This window comes from Maniola jurtina, chromosome 9 (assembly GCF_905333055.1).
Source record: "Maniola jurtina chromosome 9, ilManJurt1.1, whole genome shotgun sequence".
NCBI classification, from domain to species: Eukaryota; Metazoa; Arthropoda; class Insecta; order Lepidoptera; family Nymphalidae; genus Maniola; species Maniola jurtina.
In genome coordinates this window covers 7,203,488-7,224,101 of record NC_060037.1, presented here as the reverse complement: position 1 = coordinate 7,224,101, position 20,614 = coordinate 7,203,488, and the positions used below count along the sequence as shown (strand labels likewise).

The following is a 20,614-nucleotide window of genomic DNA, read 5'->3' as shown; positions in this document are numbered from 1 at the left end:
AAAATAAATTTTCAAATTCAAAATTCAAATTCAAAATAGTTTCAAAATAGCTCTAAATAATTATAAAATAGGTTGAGGAGCAGACTGAATTCCGAAAGGTCGGCGGTTCGACCCCCATCCGTTGCACTATTTGTCATAGAATATTGTTATAGAAAAGAGCTGATAACTTTCAAACGGCTAAACCGATTTTCTTGGATTATAGCTAAGAACACTCTCGACCAAGCCACCTTTCAAACAAAAAAACTAAATTAAAATCGGTTTATTAGTTTAGGAGCTACGATGCCACAGACAGATACACAGATACACACGTCAAACTTATAACACCCCTCTTTTTGGGTCGAGGGATAATTAGGTATAACAAAATAGTATTGTAGGTTTTCATGTACTAAATACTAAATAATACGTAGGTACTAACTAATATTATAAATGCGAAAGTGTGTGGCTGTCTGTGTATCTGATAGCTTTCGTCCATCCGTCCCACCCGCAACTTCATCCACAAGGATGAAGTTGCGGGTGCTATCAAATTATAAGTCTGCTAAGAACAATCAACATATAATTCATTAATTAACGTTTTTTTACGCAACGTAAAGAATCGTATTTTTTTTTTAATTCAAAATATTTCAAAACTTAAGCACAGGCTAAACTCAAGGGGATTGATCCAGCCTGTGGGGAACCGTTCGGAACAACTGTTTATCCCTATTTAACCACACATAATATGATAGTACCTACTACCTACCAACGAGTATATCTACATGTCTGACGATCTTGACGAAAGGTACAGAGATACCCCTTAGTTTAAATTTTAGAAACAGTTATAGGGCCCTATAAGTCCTTTAAGTCCTATAAGTCCTTTCAAAAAGTTCCCACAGGATTTTTAAAAACTTAAATCCACGCTGATGAAGTCGTGGGCATCAGCTTGTGTGAAATAAAAGAAAATGGAATTACAAAATTTACAAATTTTTATTCAACAATGTACAGTAGTTGTTGTAAAATCTTTTAGAATCGCATTAAAGCTACGCTGCGGTTTCATTGTTGAAGTTTAGATATTGTCTGTCATATCAGATGAATTATTCCTCCGATGGGACGTCCAGAGGAGCAGATCGCTTCTTGATGAAGTTCGTGTAGGCAAGAGGGCCGGCAGAGTAGTAGGGAGTCGACACGTAGGGGCCAACGGCGCCGTAGGTTGAAGCCACGAGGGGAGCAGCGGCATAGGGAGCAGTAGCGTAGGGGGTAGATGCCAGGTAAGTTGAAGGCACGATGAGCGGTGCGGACCTCTTCTTGATCAGATGTGCGGTGGTGTACAGGGGTGACGAGTAAGTGGTGGCCAGGGGACTGGCGTAGGTTCCAGCGTAAGGCGAGTAGGCACCAGTCCAGGAGTTGACCAGAGGAGCAGATCCCAAGTATGCGGAAGGTGCGATGTAGCTGCTTACAGCTAGAGGAGCAAGAGAGCGTTTCTTGATGAGATGAGGGTATCCGAAAGGTGCGGAGTAAGGCAAAGCAGCAGCAGACACGACGGATGGTGAGTAGCTGTAGTAGCTGCTAGGGTAGCTGGAGTAGAGCGCCGGCGCGGGAACCACTGCTGGCGCGGCGTATGGCAGCGATGTGAGCACCGCTCCGGGGGTAGCTGACGCCGCAGCGAGGAAAGCACACAACACTACAAACTTGAACATCTTGGTCTCTGTTATTCGGATATCAAACAACTGATGCCAACATGTAGTAAGCCCTTGTATATATACCTAGTTAGCTCGAGACTAATAGGAGCGATCTAGCTTCATAACCGGTGTAAGAAAGTCGCTGATATTTACACTGGCAAGGCCACGGGGAAGCTCTTAGTGTCATTATTGTTCCTGCCCCCGCCCGCCGATGTGAATAAAAAGCGATAATAATCAGCAGCAGTTGGTACCTAGAACTTACTTATAAGTTAGATAAGATCCCAAATTAAATGCCATTACAATAAAGTGAGGATATGATATTATAGGATTATTGGTTAGGTATTTCAACTTCTTATTTTATACATATTTAGTATGAATAATGATTAGGAATATGTATAGGTAAATACTTTTAATGATCTTGTCACACTGTCAAAAAATTGTTATCCATACAAAACGACTGGCCCTGACTGACTGACTGACTGATCTATCAACGCACAGCCTTAGCCGTTGTGGTTAGAAACGACATTTTTACAGTAGATTCCTTTTTAAACGACGTAGGCACCCACTAAAAACGGATCTTTGGAAATTCTACCCCTCAGGTGTTAAACAAATGATGAGAGTTTGTATGAAAGTCTCTCATTTTTCAAGTTATGTAAATGAAACTTGGTATTTTAGCTTTCGATTAAAAAGTAAAAAATCCGTTTTGCACGGCTTTTGATAATAACACCTCCAAGGAGGTTAAACAGTGAATCAAAGTTTGTATGAAAATCCGTCGTTCTTCAATTTATTGAATTTTTTTGCATGAAAATTGGTATCTGGGCTTTCGATCTAAAATGAGTAAGTTCCTACATGTTTTGGAAGTTCCACTATCTCACCGATAAAACCTAAAAGAGGTTTAGAACTATTTCAACTCTTCGAATGTAATGATTGTTATCAGATGTAAGAGATGATTTACCTGACAATGTAACCACCAGACCAGTCAGTATAGGTCTCAGTTGATGTAGAAGTTGCTAATTCATAAATAAAAGACACAATGCTCACCAGAAAGCAGAAAAGTCATCACACCTAATTTTTTAATTACCTCTCAAACTTGCTGTGAAAAGCTGCGGTTGCTGTGAGACTTTTCAGCAGAGCGATGGCGACGTAGCGAGGCGCAGCAATAGCGCCAATCAGACCATGCTGTCGGTCAGCCCAGCCACATTCTGCCCGAATGACATACAAAAGCTGTTCTTAGTTCATTACCTCTCATAGTAGCTGTGGAAGGCTGCGGCTGCTGCTGGGACTCGTCAGCAGAGCGATGGCGAGGTGGTGGAACGCGGCGAGGCGACAACGCCAGCCCGGCCACGCTGTCAGCCATCCCAGCCACATACTGCCCCAATGACGTAAAAAAGCTCATCTTTCTTCTACTACACTTCGCACATTTGTCACAATTATTAACTTTACGCCTCAACACAAGGAGAAGGAAGTTCAGAAACGCACAAGTATATTTTTAGCCACGAAAATTGGAAAAAAATATAAATATAAAACACATTTCAATGTTTCTTTAAACGTTTTTGATGTGTTCGGCAATTATATCTGAAACAAAATGAAAATATATTATTGGTTGTTGTTGAGTTGAGGCTTATTTTTAGGGTTCCCTGTCTCCAGAGAAAAAGAAACCCTTATAGGATCACTACGTTGTCTGTCTGACTATCAAGCCCCATCAAGGGAATCAAATAAACCTATAGGATATACTTTCCATTGACCTATAATCATGAAATTTGGCAGGTACCTACTTAGAAAGTACAGTAAAGTGTTATTTCTTGTACGACTCAGGGATTATTTTTAAAAACGTAAATCCACGTGGACAAAGTTGAGGCCTCCTCGAAATAGATGATAGTACAGAAACATCCCAAAGACTCACATAGGCACTTATCCCGGAAAATCAAAGAGCTCCTATATGATTTTTAGAAATCTAAATCCATGGTTGACGGCAGCATGATAAGTTCACTAGATTTTCAAATAACAACATCCTTGATTGATTTGCTCTTTACGTTTTTTCTAAAGTAAAAATGATAGGTACCTGAACCAGTGGCTGATATTTACTCGACAACAGTAAGGACAAAAACTTATTCCATTTGTTTTATTATTGTCACAACGGCTGCGAAGGTCACAGGCTCACAGTAATCAGTCCTTATAAAAACGAAATGTCAATTAAGTTACGAGTATACGCGCTCTTTGCGTGGGCAGCTGTTACAAAAATAAATCTAAGAATATTTTGAAAGGACGCGCTTATTTTGTTTTCTGATGAAAAAAGACAATTGATATAGAGTAGAAGCTGGTCCAGTCGATTCTGACCTGATCCTGTTCAATACATGCGGTATTGAACGACCGAGTCAGTTACAATTCGTTCAAAATATAAAATGCTTCATCATCATCATACTCGTAATAGTCAACCGATAGACGTCCACAATAACTGAACTTATGGTCTAAGAGCCAGCGTGAGTCAGACCTTTATTTTAAAAGCTGAAAGTTTCCCAATATAAGGATGAACGATCAGTGACTATAAAGTTTGGATCATGGTGGCTTTGGGATATAACAGGTAATAAAGGTGTAAAAAATCTTACGTCAAAGTATAAAGTCTAATTTTTTATATCGATCCGTTATCGATAAGTTAGTACTTAGCGACGTTGTTTTTTTTTTGTTAAAAAAATGTAATACAATTTTTGACCAATAACAACGATGCTATCGATCTATCGACAGATTAAAGATAGGATTGATTATTTACTAATTTCGGACGTCAGTTTGCTATGATTGGAAGCTGAATTTGACACAAACAAGTTGACTGTGATTGTGATAAATGAACTAACTATATAGGTACTTAGGAACAGCAGTGAAGAGTTGTATAAAAAGACGGACCGCGAGGAAAGTGATGGATTACCTACTACATACTACTACTCAAGTTATGGTTATTAACAGAGCTCTCTCCGTCACTCGCTTCATACAATCGTAGTTCCAATTTCATTTGAATATTAAGAAACCAAAGTCCATGAAATTTTGCAGACATATTCTAGAAACTAATATCTGTGTCTGTGGTGTTTTAGATTTTTCTAAAAATATATGTAGTTTAAACTTACAGGGGCTCAAAGATTTGTATGTGAATTTTTAAGACCGCGTAACTTTGAAATTGAATATTTTAACAGAAATCTGGAAAACCACAGACATAGATATTAGTTTCTAGAATATGTCTGCAAAATTTCATGAACTTTGGTTGCTTAATATTCAAATGAAATTGGAACTACGTTTGTATGAAGCGAGTGACGTAGAGACCCCTCTTAACTTATTAGAGAACTAGCATAAGCCCGCGACTTCATCCGCGTGGACTACACAAATTTCAACCCCTTTTTTTACCCCTTTAGGGATTAAATTTTCAAAAATCCTTTCTTAGCGGATGTCGAAGTCGTAACAACTGCCTGCCCGCTAAATTTCAGCTCTATCCGTCCAGTAGTTTGAGCTGTACGTTGTTAGATCAGTCAGTCTGCCAGCTTTTCCTTTTATATTTATGGGTATAGGTACAGACTCATTCTTTTAATGCGTTTCTTTCTTGGGACAAAGATAAAGATTTTGTTAATAGGTACTTATTACATTTTGATCTTGCCACGGGTTTATGAGCTTTATAAATAACTAGCTGATGGCCGCGACTTATTTCGCGTGGATGTAGTTTTTTAAAAATCCCGTGGGAACTCTTTGATTTTCCGGGATAAAAAGTAGCCTATGTGCTAATCCAGAGTATAATCTATCTCCATTCTAAATTTCAGCCCAATCCGTCCAGTAGTTTTAGCGTGAAGGAATAACAAACATACACACACACACACACACACATACACACACACACATACAAACTTTCGCCTTTATAATATTAGTGTGATGTGATGTGATGATAAAAATTAATTAAATATTTTTGGGTATGTAATGTCTATGCTTTGAGCAATTAGTTAAAGTGAACTCAGTAGTTGGTATAACATCAATGGTATTAAGGAGGAATCGTGCCTATATTTTAATATAACCTAACCTAGGTTCATAAGGGCAAGGGTATATCAACAAAGCCAGGCTAATCAAACCGCCTTGTCCGTCCGTCCATCTCCCAATATTGTAAGCGTGAGAAGCCAAGATTAACCGGGAACACAGGCGTAAGGCTTAATGGATTTGCCCTTAGTTATTTTCTGCAAATTGAGACATTGTTTACTTCTACAATGGCTTTGCCAGAATCGTGGCCGACGCATTTGTCGCTACTGTATCGTGACGTTTTTGCGGCTGTGCCGGTGTAAAAAATAAACAAGTGTAAATTAAAAATTTATAACACCCCCGACAAGTGAAGGTTACAATAACTAGAAAAGAGCTAATAACTTTCGAACGGCTGACCCGATTTTCTTGGATTATAGCTAAGAACACTCTCGATCAAGCCGCCTTTCAAACAAAAAAACTAAATCAAAATCGGTTCATTAGTTTAGGAGCTACGATGCCACAGACAGATACATAGATACACACGTCAAACTTGTAACATCCCTCTTTTTGGGTCAGGGGTTAAAAATCGCCCTTCGCGGACGATATCTTTGTTAGCGACTGAAAAATTTTTACAATTTTTTTGTACTCAGCTAGCGTTATACTCGTAGGTAGGTACACAAGCAAAAGACATCCAATAATATCTTTATATTAAAATAGATGATACCCGGGACTTCGTCCGCGTGGATGTAGGTTTTTAATCCCGTGGGAACTCTTTGATTTTCCGGGATAAAATGTAGAATATTTAGTCAGGGTATAAGCGTTTCCATTCTAAATTTCAGCCAAATCCATCCAGTAGTTTTGCGTGGAGGAGTAGGCTGCCCGTGCAAAGTCAGAGTGGGTCAACTATACAGAATTTTATAACTTATATAACAACATATATTCAATACCGTAGCGTCAATCAAGAAAATTCATTGTGTAAATTCAAGAAATTTTCTTTTACTATGATTAAAAACATAAAATTTGTGACAAAGACTAAAGCATTCCATTCAATTAAGGCTTTCCACTCGGACTTGGTAAATATATGATTTTTTTCATATTGTTCACCTACCACCTATTTTTTAGTTTACGAATCCATCAACAACTACAAGACAATTTTTAAAATTTTAATCAGTTCTTTAAAATGATAAATCGCGTATTTTCAATGCAAGCATGCGGCAATTATATGGTATTTGGCCACGCAATTTGTTTAAAAAATCATAAAAGTTTACAAAAAGAAGTTCTCGTAAAAAAAACTAGCCAAAAATTTATACTTACTCTCCACATACGAGTACATATAGCTATGGTATAAGCTGATAAGCTCAACCCCTGAAAAGAGATAATGTCTGACGCATTCCGTGGAGAATGCATTGTACACATGCATGCATGTAATTCTCCTAAACTCCTGTCAAAGAAAAATCCTCTAACATCATCAGATAAAAGGGTATTTATATTTATATACCTACATACCTACATTATATTTTAAAATATTCATTTGTTTATATATAATGTAGATGTATATGTAGATTGTAGATGTAGATATAGACTCACAAAAGGAGACCCGGAAACCCTTAAAATGAAAGGACATTCCCGCTTGAAAATTAATTGCGTGCTTTAATTAAGCAGCTTACCTACCAACTTTTATTGTAGGTAAAGGTATGTTGTATGTTTTATTTTTTGTTATCTTTTTAGATATTTCTCCAGCCATTCCAGATGGTTAAATTATGTTCTCTAAAGATCCCGTGAGACAAGAAAATCTACAGGCAAAATCTTGAGCTTCTAGACCCAATAGGTTGAGCTAATATTTGATACGTCAGTCAGTCAGTTTTCCTTTTATGTACTATGCAGAATTAGTTGAAACGTCCGTTTCCGCTCGGCGAATTTGCTAAATAATAACATACTTATGCTAGCGAAACCTTAGCGCTATTATTATTATCATTACCTACTTACCTACATACAATCCAATACTAATTGCCATTTGCCTTATAGGTACTTGTAGTCTTGGTGATTTAGTATTTTTCAAACCCGCAATGAATAGCGTGCAAAATTCGGCACCAATGTCACACCTACGATGCGACACAGAATTGACTCCGCGGCACTGACTATGCTTTAAACGCAACGTTCGTTGACCTCTAGCCTAATCAGATGTTTTATTTGCAATACATTGCGGACTTTAAAAAATAAGGGATTTTTAAATTTCATTTTCATTTTTTTGGTGGTATCTTATCAGTAGTCTTTAGCACTATCACCTGTCTTCTTTTTTCTAGCGTTCTTATGTTTTAACATGATTTTTAATATTTAAGAATGGTACCGGCCGCCTTATTGATTTGTTTCAAAAAAATATAGCCAGATAGATTCACTCGGGATGATGTTAGGGTTCTAACCATCGATGTATTCTAACACAATATCCAAATCATCCCATACATCAAAACCTATTCAAGCATTTAGGAGTTATGGTGGAATAAAGAAACTCACATAGTATACATGAACTCTGAAAATATTATACTTACTCCTTTTTTGGACAGTCGTGTAAAAAATATTACGGCATTTTGTACAAGTGTAAATTAAAAATTTATAATACCCCCGACAAGTGAAGGTTACAGTACCTAGAAAAGAGCTGATAACTTTCCGATTTTGTTGGATTATAGCTAGGAAAACTCTCGATCAAGCCACCTTTCAAACAAAAAACTAAACTAAAATCGGTTCATTGGTTTAGGAGCTATGATGCCACAGACACATACACAGATACATACGTCAAACTTATAACACCCCTCTTTTTGGGTCGGGGGTTAAAAAGGGAGTCCATTTTGTTTACAAACGGTATGTTCGTTTAATATACGTTTGTGTTTACAGCCTGTAAGTACTTATTGGACCAGTTTTCCTAATTGGTCAAGCTCAGCAAACCCATCGTAATTGTCTGTCTGCCGCCCCGTGATGTTCAATAGGTAAACATATTAGGTGATGGAAACATACAGGCTTGAGTACATTTGCGTCCAGATTACACATAGGTACTTAGCCCTGAAAATATGCTTTCTAGTTATTAGCTATCATTACTTATTAGCTTTTGCTATCGTTTTATAACTTATATTGAACGTTATCGTGCCTAACTTTATCTGGTAATAATAAATTCCGACGACGTACGAACATTTTGCTAATTGTATGTATGAGGCGATTATTATGATTTATTTATCAGCACTTAAAGATGAATGACCTAATGTTTTGAACAAGGATTTATGCAAAAAGTTAAAAGGAAGCATTATGATTTACGTTATTTTAGCAATCTATGTATGTATGTAGGCATGTAAGTTTGTGCTTGTCTATGTTCCACCGCAACGTCTAAACTACTAAGCAGATTTTGATGAATAAGGTGTCAAGCTTTTTTTTATTATGGCCTAGGTGATAAATGCTACATTTTATAAGCATAACATTAATATGGTGGATGTTACATCCAAAAAAAAGGCGTGGTCTCGGATGTTTTTATTTACTATTGGATCGAGTGGGAAGTCAAATGAAAGACAAAGTTCATAAATATACAAAGTACAATATTAAAATAAACCAAGCGACAAGAAAATAATCACACTAATATTATAAAGGCGAAAGTTTGTGTGTGTGTGTGTGTGTGTGTGTGTGTGTGTGTGTGTGTGTGTGTGTGTGTGTGAATTTGGAATGGAGATAGATAATATCCTGGATTAGCACATAAGCTACTTTTTATCCCGGAAAATCAAAGAGTTCCCACAGGATTTCGAAAAACCTAAATCCACGCGGGCGAAGTCGCGGGCATCGGCTAGTATTTCTATATATTTCAGCATTTACTAAGAGGAGTAGTCAGGTTTTAGTTTTGAACTTTAATACATATCTTGTTAATGGTTAAAGCGGTATGAATACCGACAAAGACGACGACGGAAACTGTAAACTTGTAAACGTGGACAATGAAACGCTATTACTGTACCACCATTCGAGATGGAGCAATATCAATATTTTTAGGGTTCTGTACCTTAAAAGGAAAAACAGAACCCTTATAGGATCACTTTGTTGTCTGTCTGTCTGTCTGTCCGTCCGTCCGTCCGTCGTGTCTGTCAAGAAAACCTATAGGGTACTTCCCGCTGACTTAGAATCATGAAATTTGGCAGGTAGGTAGGTCTTATAGCACAAGTAAAGGAATAAATCCGATAACCGTGAATTTGTGGTAACATCATTAAAAAAAAATTAAATGTGTTTCCATTTTCAAAGTAAGATAACTATATCAAATGGGGTATCATATGAAAGGGCTTTACCTGTATATTCTAAAACAGATTTTTATTCATTTTTATACATAATAGTTTTTGATTTATTGTGCAAAATGTCGGAAAAATTACCCGAGTACGGGACCCTCGGTGCGCGAGTCTGACTAGCCATTTAATTCCATAATTTTAAGTTTTACATAAGTATAATAATTTTAAGTTTTAAATAATAAGTTTTTTTAATTCCATATCTTACAATAATTCTATTTTATTTTTTCGAGATAAAACTATCCTACATGATAAGGTATTAGATATTGCAAAGTAGTGTTCAAATCCACTCAGTAGGCTCATTGCACAATGCCACAGGTGATGAAAATTTACTATAAAGTATTTTAGTCTTTATCTATACCGATAACAATACGTTGTTTATCGATTTGAACCCATTAAAAAAGATTTATTTAATAAATATAATAATTGTATAGGTACAGAAATCATTCAGTTACGCTTTTCTTATAATTTATTATTATATGTTACACAAGTTACATTATTTTTCAAGAAGAATATTTTACGCTAAACCAGAATTTTACTGTCTCGACGTGACTTTAAAAACTGACAAGTTGTCAGTAACAGCAGAAATTCAAAGCTGTGCCGAGCCATGTTGAACGTTACGTAATAAACTTTTTATGCAAGAGTAAAGTTTTAAAATATATGGTAATTGGCAACCCTTTTCTGACGGAGTCACGTTTTCGAGGGGGTCTAGTTAATGCCAATAAGATTTTGATAAAGTTTGGGCCATTAAACGTGTCAGGAAGCTTAAATTGTCACATTGAGTGAGAATCGATGGGTACTTTATGGTAGGTATAAAATCCAAAGCTTTTGATGCTGAATTGTACCGCACCTACCTTTAGGACTTTTAAAAGGATCATTGCCTGAAATGTTACTGTTAATATATTCTCTAGTTTTCTAGGATACCGGTGAGAGGTCACAACTTATTTTTAATTAGATATCATAAAAAATTTAAGCGCGAATACGGGAATAATTTGTTTTTTTAAATATGCTCTCAGAATTTTTTTACTTTAATTTAACAATGTTATTAAAGGTTTATTTTGGATATAAGACATGTTTTTTTCGACGAAGTTTTAGTGGCGTCATTTAATGTGCTAGGAGCCGCTACAGGCGCCCTTATTCTAGGAAACTAAAGCTTTAATAGATTTGTATAGCTGATATCCTCAGCAATTGCTTTGTGAGCAAGAAATTAATACACGAGGAAAAGAAAAGGCCTATGTCGCCCACTAGGCAACAAAATCACGTCGATCCGTTACTTCGTTGCAGCGTGATTGACGTACAAACCACCAAACCCTTTCGCATTTATATTATTTTAAATGATTGAATGGACAAAATTAATCATCGCCGAAAATTTCTTAAGAGGCCTCTTAAGAAGAAGTAGGCGATCATTGCGGCAACATTAGAAACGACAGCTCAAAAAAGCGACTGATTTATACCAGTTGTACTATCATTGTTTAGGTCGTGAACTCTGTTTAGGTCCTGTATTGTTGTAATTGGAGTTGTCTAGGCAATTGTATGCTCACAATAACAATTTCAATACATAATTCGGTTATCCAATTAAATCAACGTTGCGTATTTGGCACAATAGTAATATTCTCTCGTGCAAACTGTCTATCACGAACCACTAGCGTACCACCCTGTAATTTCATTTGATAATAGCCTAGGCATACCCATGGCTTAACATGTACGCCGAAGCAATCACGACACCAATATACATAGGTGTGTGGTCATTGGTCAATACCGAATGTCACAAACGGAGAGCTAATCCATATTAATTTCGGCTGAACGCACGGAACCTTACGACTGCGCCCAAACATACTTAAACTCATAATGTTATCATAATATGCTATTATGTCACAGTGAGTACTGTACTTATTTATTTACTAGATGTTGGAAATCTCGATTTTCTGGGATAAAAGTAGCCTTATTAGTCTCCTCTCCGGGATACAAGGTATTTCTTATTTTCCGGGATAAAAAGTAGTTGCCTATGCATATCCTTCCCCGAGATGCAAGCTATCTCTGTATCGTCAAAATCGGTCAAACGGATGAGCCGTGAACAGCTAGCAGACAGACAGGCCATACTAAATGCAAACAAATATTAGTATGGATTTATTATTAATTATGTACCAAAAAACCGGCCAAGTGTGAGTCAACTCGCGCACCGAGGGTTCCATACTCGGGTATTTTTCCGACATTTTGCACGATAAATCAAAAACTATTATGCTTAAAAATATATAAAAATCTGTTTTAGAATGTACAAGTAAAGTTCTTTCATATGATACCCCATTTGGTATAGTTATCTTTGAAAATTAAAACACATTTTTTTTTCTGTGATGTAACCCCAAATTCAGGGTTTACAGATTTATTCCTTTACTTGTGCTATAAGACCTACCTACCTGCCAAATTTCATGATTCTAGGTCAACAGACATTCTTGACAGACACGACGGACGGACGGACGGACAGACAGACAGACAACAAAGTGATCCTATAAGGGTTCCGTTTTTCCTTTTGAGGTCCGGAACCCTAAATATGTAGTTACTACATACCTACCTACAGGGAAAACAACAATAAAAGGTTTTCACACTGCAAATCAAATCACAAGTAGCAGTAATATGCTATACTGTGGATACCTGAATACCCCTAGGTAATTGTTTTATTTCCTGTTGTAATGTGACGTCATCTATATAAAATCTATTGTGACGTGCAGTTTTCTGTTCTCTTTTTTCGGCTGACCCATAATGTTTGGCACAAATATTGGAATTTTCCGAAGATGGACATTTATTCCAAATTACGGAAAAATGTATCCGTACTACTTACTAGAAAACAAATTTAATTTTTGTCCAATATCTCAAATGATTTTCTGAAATGAAAAATTTTAGATATTTTGCAACAATAGGCAAATAAATGCTATGAAATTTTCTGTTTGATAGAATGTTATGCTATTGAATGAGAATTCATGAGAAGTATGTTGATATATTCCAGGACTATTTGTGAAAAGCTAAGAGAGGCGAGCGAGCTTTGGGGTGTGAAAAGGGTGCGAGGAGGGACCAACGGGAGATCTTCTATCCTTCGATGGTCCATCCTTTATCGCTAGGCTATCCGTAATAAATAATACAAAATATAATGTCAAAACTTATGTATTCTTTAGGCTTGAACTACTCAAACGATTTCAAAGCTACTTGACATAAAGTACCTATCAACTTTATGATTTTTTTAAATTCATTGAATCGCAATAAACCGTGAAAGAAAAACCAAAAAATGTTCGTTTGTTTTGATCACAGCTTACAATCTATTGTATAAATCGTTGTTTTCAGTATTTGTTATTTAAATGCACTAAGTATAATATAAAGAAATTTTATATTATGGGTTACCTTATGGTCTACTAGCTGATGCCCGCGACTTCGTTCGCATGGATGTAGATTTTTTAAAATTCCCGTGGGAACTCTTTGATTTTCCGGGATAAAAAGCAGCCTATGTGTTAATCCAGGGTATAATCTATCTCCTTTCTAAATTTCAGCCCAATCCGTCCAGTAGTTTTTGCATGAAGGAGTAACAAACATACACACACACACACACACACACATACAAACTTTCTCCTTTATAATATTAGTGTGATAGTGTGATGTGAAGTGTGATGGTTACCTGGAAGAGATTACTTTAGTGGTAAGATCGCCCTTTGTTTTTAAGTGTATCCTTTATTCTTACTCTTTGTAATTTTTTTAACAGTAAATATGTTTCAATAAATAAATAATGGTCACAGAAATGGCCGAAAACTGATCATTTGTTATCGCGGGATTTTCAAAAAACCTATATCCACGCGGGCGAAGTCTCCGGCATCATCTTGTTTACAAATAAAGCGTTTAAAAATCTTTTTATTTGATAGGAGCGTTACTAAAATATAGTATGTATTTAATAAGGAGAGCACGTCAGACACGTCAGTATGTATCCTGTATCATTTGTTATACCAGGTATACCAACTTTCTTGCAAATAAGTGATCATTTATTTATTTATTTATAAGGCTCATATATGTATTATATTCAGTGATTCGTTACTTACAAACCTAGATCTATTAATATTTTATCATCTATCTATTTAATTAGTTTTTATTGATTAGCTGTTGTTCAATAGATAATTTGCGTGTGAACGTTGCACATTGATAGAAGCAACCGTTTTTATCTTCAAGTAAACAAACAGCCTTGCGTGTCTACGAGACCCGAGTATCATTTTCATCGCGAAAATAAGCTGATTGTATAAAAAATGAAGCAATAAAGATATTGCAAAACCAATTTAAAAAGTGTCGCTAAGAAATTCCAATCCACTGCCATTCCAGAATATATTTAAATATATTTTGAAAACTTACCTCGCCCCGGGCAAGATGACGGCGCGGCGCGGCGTCTCTTCACGTTACGCGACTTGCAAGCCGATAAAGCATTCACATCATCTTAATTGGTATATTTTATTATGAAAATGATATAGGAATGATAAAGGTGTGTTATCAGCGCGGTAGTCGGGACGCGCGTGACGCAGGGCGCGGGACGGCTAGCGCTAGGGCGGTTGGGCGGCGACTGCCTTCCCCGCGAACTGCGTGTCCCTTCCAACCTCGCCCGGATCTCTTCCTGTTGATCATGTACGCGACAGGTGATCCCACGCTTAATCACGATCGAGCGTTAGTGTTTTAGAAGATATACTACTAGAAATCCATACTAATATCCATACTTCCATATACCTATTATATGTATACTTACTATATATATAATATTATAAATGCGAAAGTGTATCTATCTATCTGCTAGCTTTTCTCAGCCTATCCGTTAAGCAGGTTTACATGTTTGGTAAAGAGATAGCTTGCAGCATAGGCAGCGTTTAATTCCGTAAAACCTAAGAATTTCCACAGGATGTTTTAAAACTTAAATCCACGAGGTCAAAGGCATCATTTAGTAGGCTATATTATATTTCATAATTCAGGCTGAAAACTTATATTTACCGGTATTTGTGAAGATTTTTTAAATATACAATACTTATATCTACATAGGTATATTTATAAGATGTTAACAATATTATGTTAAGTTGCGCTTGTAGCTACTGTGCTTGTAGTGTAGTAGATTATATTTGTTTTGGAGTTCGAATTTATAAAAAAAAATCGGTACAGTTTATATAACGCCAACTACTTAATTTAGAGGTCCATTTGAATGTAACTCTACATATTGCTCACTTCAACGAAATATAATATTCATGTTTACATGGACTTAAACGAGTGAGTACGTATTTAACTTACCAAAGGCATGTCAATGTTTCAAGATGCAAGTTGCATGTTGAAGTCATGTTGCAGTGTGCTGGAACTTTGACGAACTAAGACCGTTATTCAAATAGGTTGGTAAGTACATTATATTTCTCTGATTTATTCTTTTTATATAATAAAATAAAGAAAGAATTACTATTAGGTATGAAATTATAGTTTTCTGTTCATTTGCTTGAAAATGTAGGCATCACTGAAAAGTCACTGAAATGAAAGAAATGGAACTTTAGAAATTCGCAGTCATAATATTACTAGCGGACCCGTCGGACCCTTTCACTCTCTATCTAATCCCTTAGGGGTGGAATTCCCAAGAATCCTTTCTTAGTGGGCACCTGCTTCATAAAAGGAACCTGGTACCGTCAATGTCAATTTCTAACTAGAGCGGCTTAGGGTCATCATCATCATCAACAACAACCAATAGGCGCTGGGCATAGGCCTCTTGGAGGGACTTCCATACGCCACGTTCTGCGCCTCCAGAATCCAGTGACTCCCTGAGACTCGCCTGATTTCGTTCGTCCACCTAGTGAGGAGTCTTCCAAGGCTGCGCTTTCCGGTGCGACGTCGCCATTCCTGCACCTTGGGACCCCAATGGCGTAGGGTGTGCTAAATCAGTCAGTCAGTTAGTACAAGTTTTTCATCAACTTATAAGTAGTTCATCAAGTTATAATCTGCTACATCTTTCTCATAGGTCTATATGCTCTAGGCTCTATCATACCTAGGCTCTTCCAAAAATTCTGTCACTCTTCAGGCTAACAACTACTTGGTGTCAATAAAGGTAGACACCTACCTACCCAATAATTATATAAATTGAAACTGTCCGTAATGTTTGTTATTACCCGAACAGATGGTCTTTAAACGTTACTTTCAGCTACTCGAGTTCTTTGAGTAATTTGTTCCTAAATGGGTGGCCATTTAAAGAGTGATTAGAAAAGTTCGCCATTCTCGTTCGCCAAGATAAAAAACTTCTAGGTACCTACTTACTATTAATTTCAAGTTGTTAGGATAAAAGGCCTCTTTATAGGTATGTGTTATTGGTGCGAATCTCTTGCAACATCGTTTACTTACCATTACAGCGGGTTTCAATTAAAAAGGGTCCTTTGTACCTAATATAAATACGCAGTTTTTTAATGAGACTGTAATCGTCACTATTCAATAATTCTTTGAGGTGACTTAATAGATACTTATTTTATACATAATACATCTTTATGTTGTAAAGATATTCAGAACAAGATGTTCCAAAACATTTGTTTTTTCAGCAAGTTCCATATATTGCCTGTTTATACGACAGCTCACGTATCTCATACTCAAGCGAGCTACTAAGATACAACAAACGGTATATAAAGTAGGGTGTAAAAACTTTACGAAGAATCTATTGATTTCTCGCGACCCGCCTGTCAGACCAACTTAGCGCGGAAAACGCGTACTTGTCTAAGTAATTACTAGGTACCTAGGTACCTATTTAGATGAGTAAGCGATTTTTGGTTTGATTTGAGAACGAGTAGGTAGGCAACCATCATCACCAGCTTACTGAAATGAGAAGGGTTTGGGTCCACCACGCTGGTCAAGTGTGGATTAGTAGACCTCACACACCTGTGAAAACATCATGGAGAACTTTCAGGCATGCAGGTTTCCTCACGATGTTTTCCTTCATCATTAAAGCAAGTGATATTAAATTGCTTAAATCCACATAACTCCGAAAAGTTAGAATACGTGCCCGCCCGGATCAAACCCCGACCCTTCGAATAGAAGGCTGACGTCTCAGCCATACCTACTCAAATCAAATAAAAAATCGGTAGCAAAGCAATTTGTGTAGCTGTACTTTCTTAAAAGATCATTAGTAGGTACACATTGATTAATTAAGAGCTGTTAATTGATCAATAACTTTATATCTTGCCACTGTTAAGAAGTGAGAACTCGGCGTCAACCTTAATTAATTAATGTTGATCAGACTGTCTTCAACTGTTAACGAGAAAAGTACAACGTAGCTGCAACTAACAAGATGTTCACAAGTGTGATGTGATGTGGTTCATACAATTCATTTGATTGTCTTTCAATCGCATACGCGTTCGCGGGTACTCGCCAACACCACACAATTAGGATATGATATTTGGTACTGTATCAGCCGTGATACATATATCCTTTTGGTGGTATAACAGTGGAAAAACATTTTGCTTTGTAAAAATAGGTGTATTCTAATATTTTTTGATTAAGTTTTTAAGTTTTTGACAAAAGAAAGTAAAACAGAACATTGCAGCTAAGGTTGCCTGCGCTTTAATATTGTCAGCATTATAAAAATAATTATAGAATTTGTAGTCTCGTGGGTGAAATTAAGGCTGTGCCTTTACAGACATACAGAAGTTCGACGAAGCCGCCTAGACAGAGCAATCGTGCGGGACGAAGAGGCAACCCGAATTGGCCTACGTAGTTAGGGCCTTATGTTGAAGGATCGTCGTGGTCGTTCACCACGAAATCAAAGGCTTCGCATAACGGTGTTTCTCTTTATACTGTGCTAATACATTCTTTCAGGCCGGGTTTATTTCACCACGTGACCCGCGAAACATATATTATACCTACGGTGCCCGCCCTTTGACGGCGATATTCCACAGTTCTGCTTAGTAATAAGCTAAGTTTATTCCTAGGGTCACGCGTAACTTGTCTCTTATAAAAGAAAGAGAGAGAAATAAGAGTTTAAGCAATAGAAATATGTACAGGTGTACCTACATTAAATTTTAAGCCGCAACGCTGTGCGAGCTGAATTGCACTTTATTGTGTAGTTACAGGAGTCTATTTATTTAAACGTCTTTGTGGAGTTATACTTCTGTACATCATCCACTTTGCTGTCGTGCATTATGTGCCTTTGGTGACTAATTTCTTCTTCATGTACCTACATGAAGAAGAAATTAGTTACGTACTTAGGTACGTAAAACCAGAGCAGGGGAATCCATGTAATAAACTCAAATTGTTAAGTGCGAAGCATTCATACTATTGACGTCAATAGAGTCACCGACGGAGAGCTATAAACACTCACGTCCTTTAACTAAAACTCGTTAAGCTTTATTACAAGTTGGCGATAAAGCCCAATATTGAATAATAACATAGGTATTTTATCTCGCCGAGTGATAACGCGGAAAGTCGTAAACATGTTTTGAACATCGTACATGTTCGTGTTTTATGCGAAAAATTGAATTATTTCAGATTCTTCGAGTTTTCCGGATATAGAAATTAAAAAATGTATAATGCATTAGAACTAAACCTACTTAACTGTCACGTGACAGTTACGATTTGCAGGGACAATACTTAGCATAAAATACAATGAGTATTTTTACTTTGTGTAAGTCGCGTGTGCTGCGTGTGGGTGGCGCGTGGGGCGCATGTTTAGCTGTGTGGTGCGTGAGTAGCGCGTGTGTTGCGTGAGTGTTGCGCGTATAATGTACGAGTTTTGCGCTTGTGTAGCGCGTTTGTGGTGCGTGTGTTGCGCGTGTGTGGTGCGTGTGTTACGCGTATGTGGTGCGTGTGTTACTCGTATGTAGCGCCTGTGTTGCGAGAATGTGGCACGTGTGTTGCGCAAATGTGACACGTGTGTTGCGGGAGTGCGGTGCGTATGTTGTTGCTCGTGTGTGGCGCGTGTGTTACGCGTGTATGGCGCGTGGATGGTTCTGCGCGTGAGTTGTGTGTTACGCATGTGTGATGCGTGTGTGATTAGTGTGTTGCACGAGTGTTACGCTTGTGGTGCACGTGTGTTGCACGAGTGTGGTGCGTGTATTGCACGTGTTGACGCGAGTGAAGTGCGTATGTTACAGCTTAAACATATTATGCGATAAACCAACAATGCGATACTAAGGATTTGTTTCCACCTAAAATTGTTGTTACAGCACCTAAAATTTTCACTCTCTGAATGAATCATAAAAAATAAACTACAGAAGCATAAACTCAGTTTTTGATACGATTTTGCTGTAAAAAATAACTCAACCGAACCTTTTAGTCCCAAACGGCCGAAACTTGTAATGGCCATATACGACAGGGGCTAGAGAGGTCGATAACACAGTTCACGCTATCGATAGTCAACAGTCAACATGGAGGATGGAAGGCAAAAGGTGGCAAAAGGGAGATTTGTAATAAACAATGCTCGATCCAACACACTCATCTTGGGACCGGACGGTAAAGTAGGGATTTCCTTTTCGACTTAGAATAGAACTTTGATAGATTAACTTGTTTGACTTGTTTATGATGGAGGTATACCTATTTGTAAACTTACGTTGAAATCTTTGCTCATCCTAAGCTAAAAGAAAGTAAGAAACTTGAGGTTTAATAGTAGTTTAACCAATAGGTTATAAATAATATTTAGTGTACGTAGGTATCAATTTAGTATAAATATGAATGTTTCATATATCCCACTCCTATCCTCACTCGAAAGTTGTATAATATTAAATATCGGGTTGGCCTCCTAAATCCTCTCCACGCCTCACAACTTCTGTACGCTCCATAGATTTTTGCAAATAGCACTCTCAATTATTACGGTGCGTCTCAAATTCTGCGGGTTCAGGATTTTTTCACATTAATATTATATAAAGGCGAAAGTTTGTGTGTATGTGTTTATGTGTGTATGTGTGTCTTGTTACTCCTTCGCGCAAAAACTACTGGACGGACTTAGCTGAAATTTGAAATGGAGATAGATGATATCCTGGATTAGCACATATGCTACTTTTTATTCCAGAAAATCAAAGAGTACCCACGGGATTTCGAAAAAACTAAATCCACGCGGGCGAAGTCGCGGGCATTGGCTAGTTTGAAATTAATTCAGCTTAGAGAATCAATGATCAACACATTTTTGCACGCGAGTGTAATCGCTCTTTTGTCACATCTGCGTCTTCAAAGAGCGTAAACTGCAGTAAGCTCGTACACACGCGAGCCGTTTCTTCATTGGAATCCATGTTGGAATGAGCACGTTAGATTTATTCAAGCGCGGAAGGTAGTGCTTATACCAAACTGAGCATAATAAGTGCAGAAAAACAAGTCTAAAACCACCCTTATACAAGTATTACGGTACAGTAATTATTTATCGATCGCATCGACCGGAAATGAGTGTATCTAGTGATGACCACCGCTTCGTTAACCGTCGTGGCATCGCTTCCTGTCGACTGACTAACCGTAACCAGACGATGCCAAAGTGAACTACCGATGCGACGTAAATCTAATAAATTGTAATATTGATACCACTGCTTTGGTATTAGAGTTTAGATTCAACGATCTGGTTTATTATCTTGCTAGATTTTTCTCTTGATTTCGCTCACGTGAAATTGTAGTTTTTATATGATGCATAAAAAGTATATTATATACGTAGGTATAATATGAAACACA

At 37.2% G+C, this 20,614-nt stretch overlaps 2 protein-coding genes across 3 annotated transcripts in view; both read right to left on the bottom strand.

The window, feature by feature from the left end:
- Nucleotides 1-14,507, bottom strand: part of LOC123867944 (BAI1-associated protein 3) — an 88,815-nt gene extending 74,308 nt beyond the window's left edge. For both annotated transcript variants that reach the window (XM_045910269.1, XM_045910270.1), the window contains exons 1-2: nt 14,321-14,507; nt 2,895-3,227 (exon numbers count right to left, since the gene is read on the bottom strand). In XM_045910269.1, the coding sequence (XP_045766225.1) occupies nt 2,895-3,048 (154 nt within the window). In that variant the 5' untranslated portion in view covers nt 3,049-3,227; nt 14,321-14,507. The remainder of the gene's footprint in view (nt 1-2,894; nt 3,228-14,320) is intronic.
- LOC123867976 lies at nt 942-1,696 on the bottom strand. The gene has a single exon (XM_045910312.1). It carries the CDS (start codon nt 1,668-1,670, stop codon nt 1,068-1,070), a length of 603 nt encoding a protein of 200 aa, XP_045766268.1. The 5' UTR covers nt 1,671-1,696; the 3' UTR covers nt 942-1,067.
- Nucleotides 14,508-20,614: the final 6,107 nt, after the last annotated feature.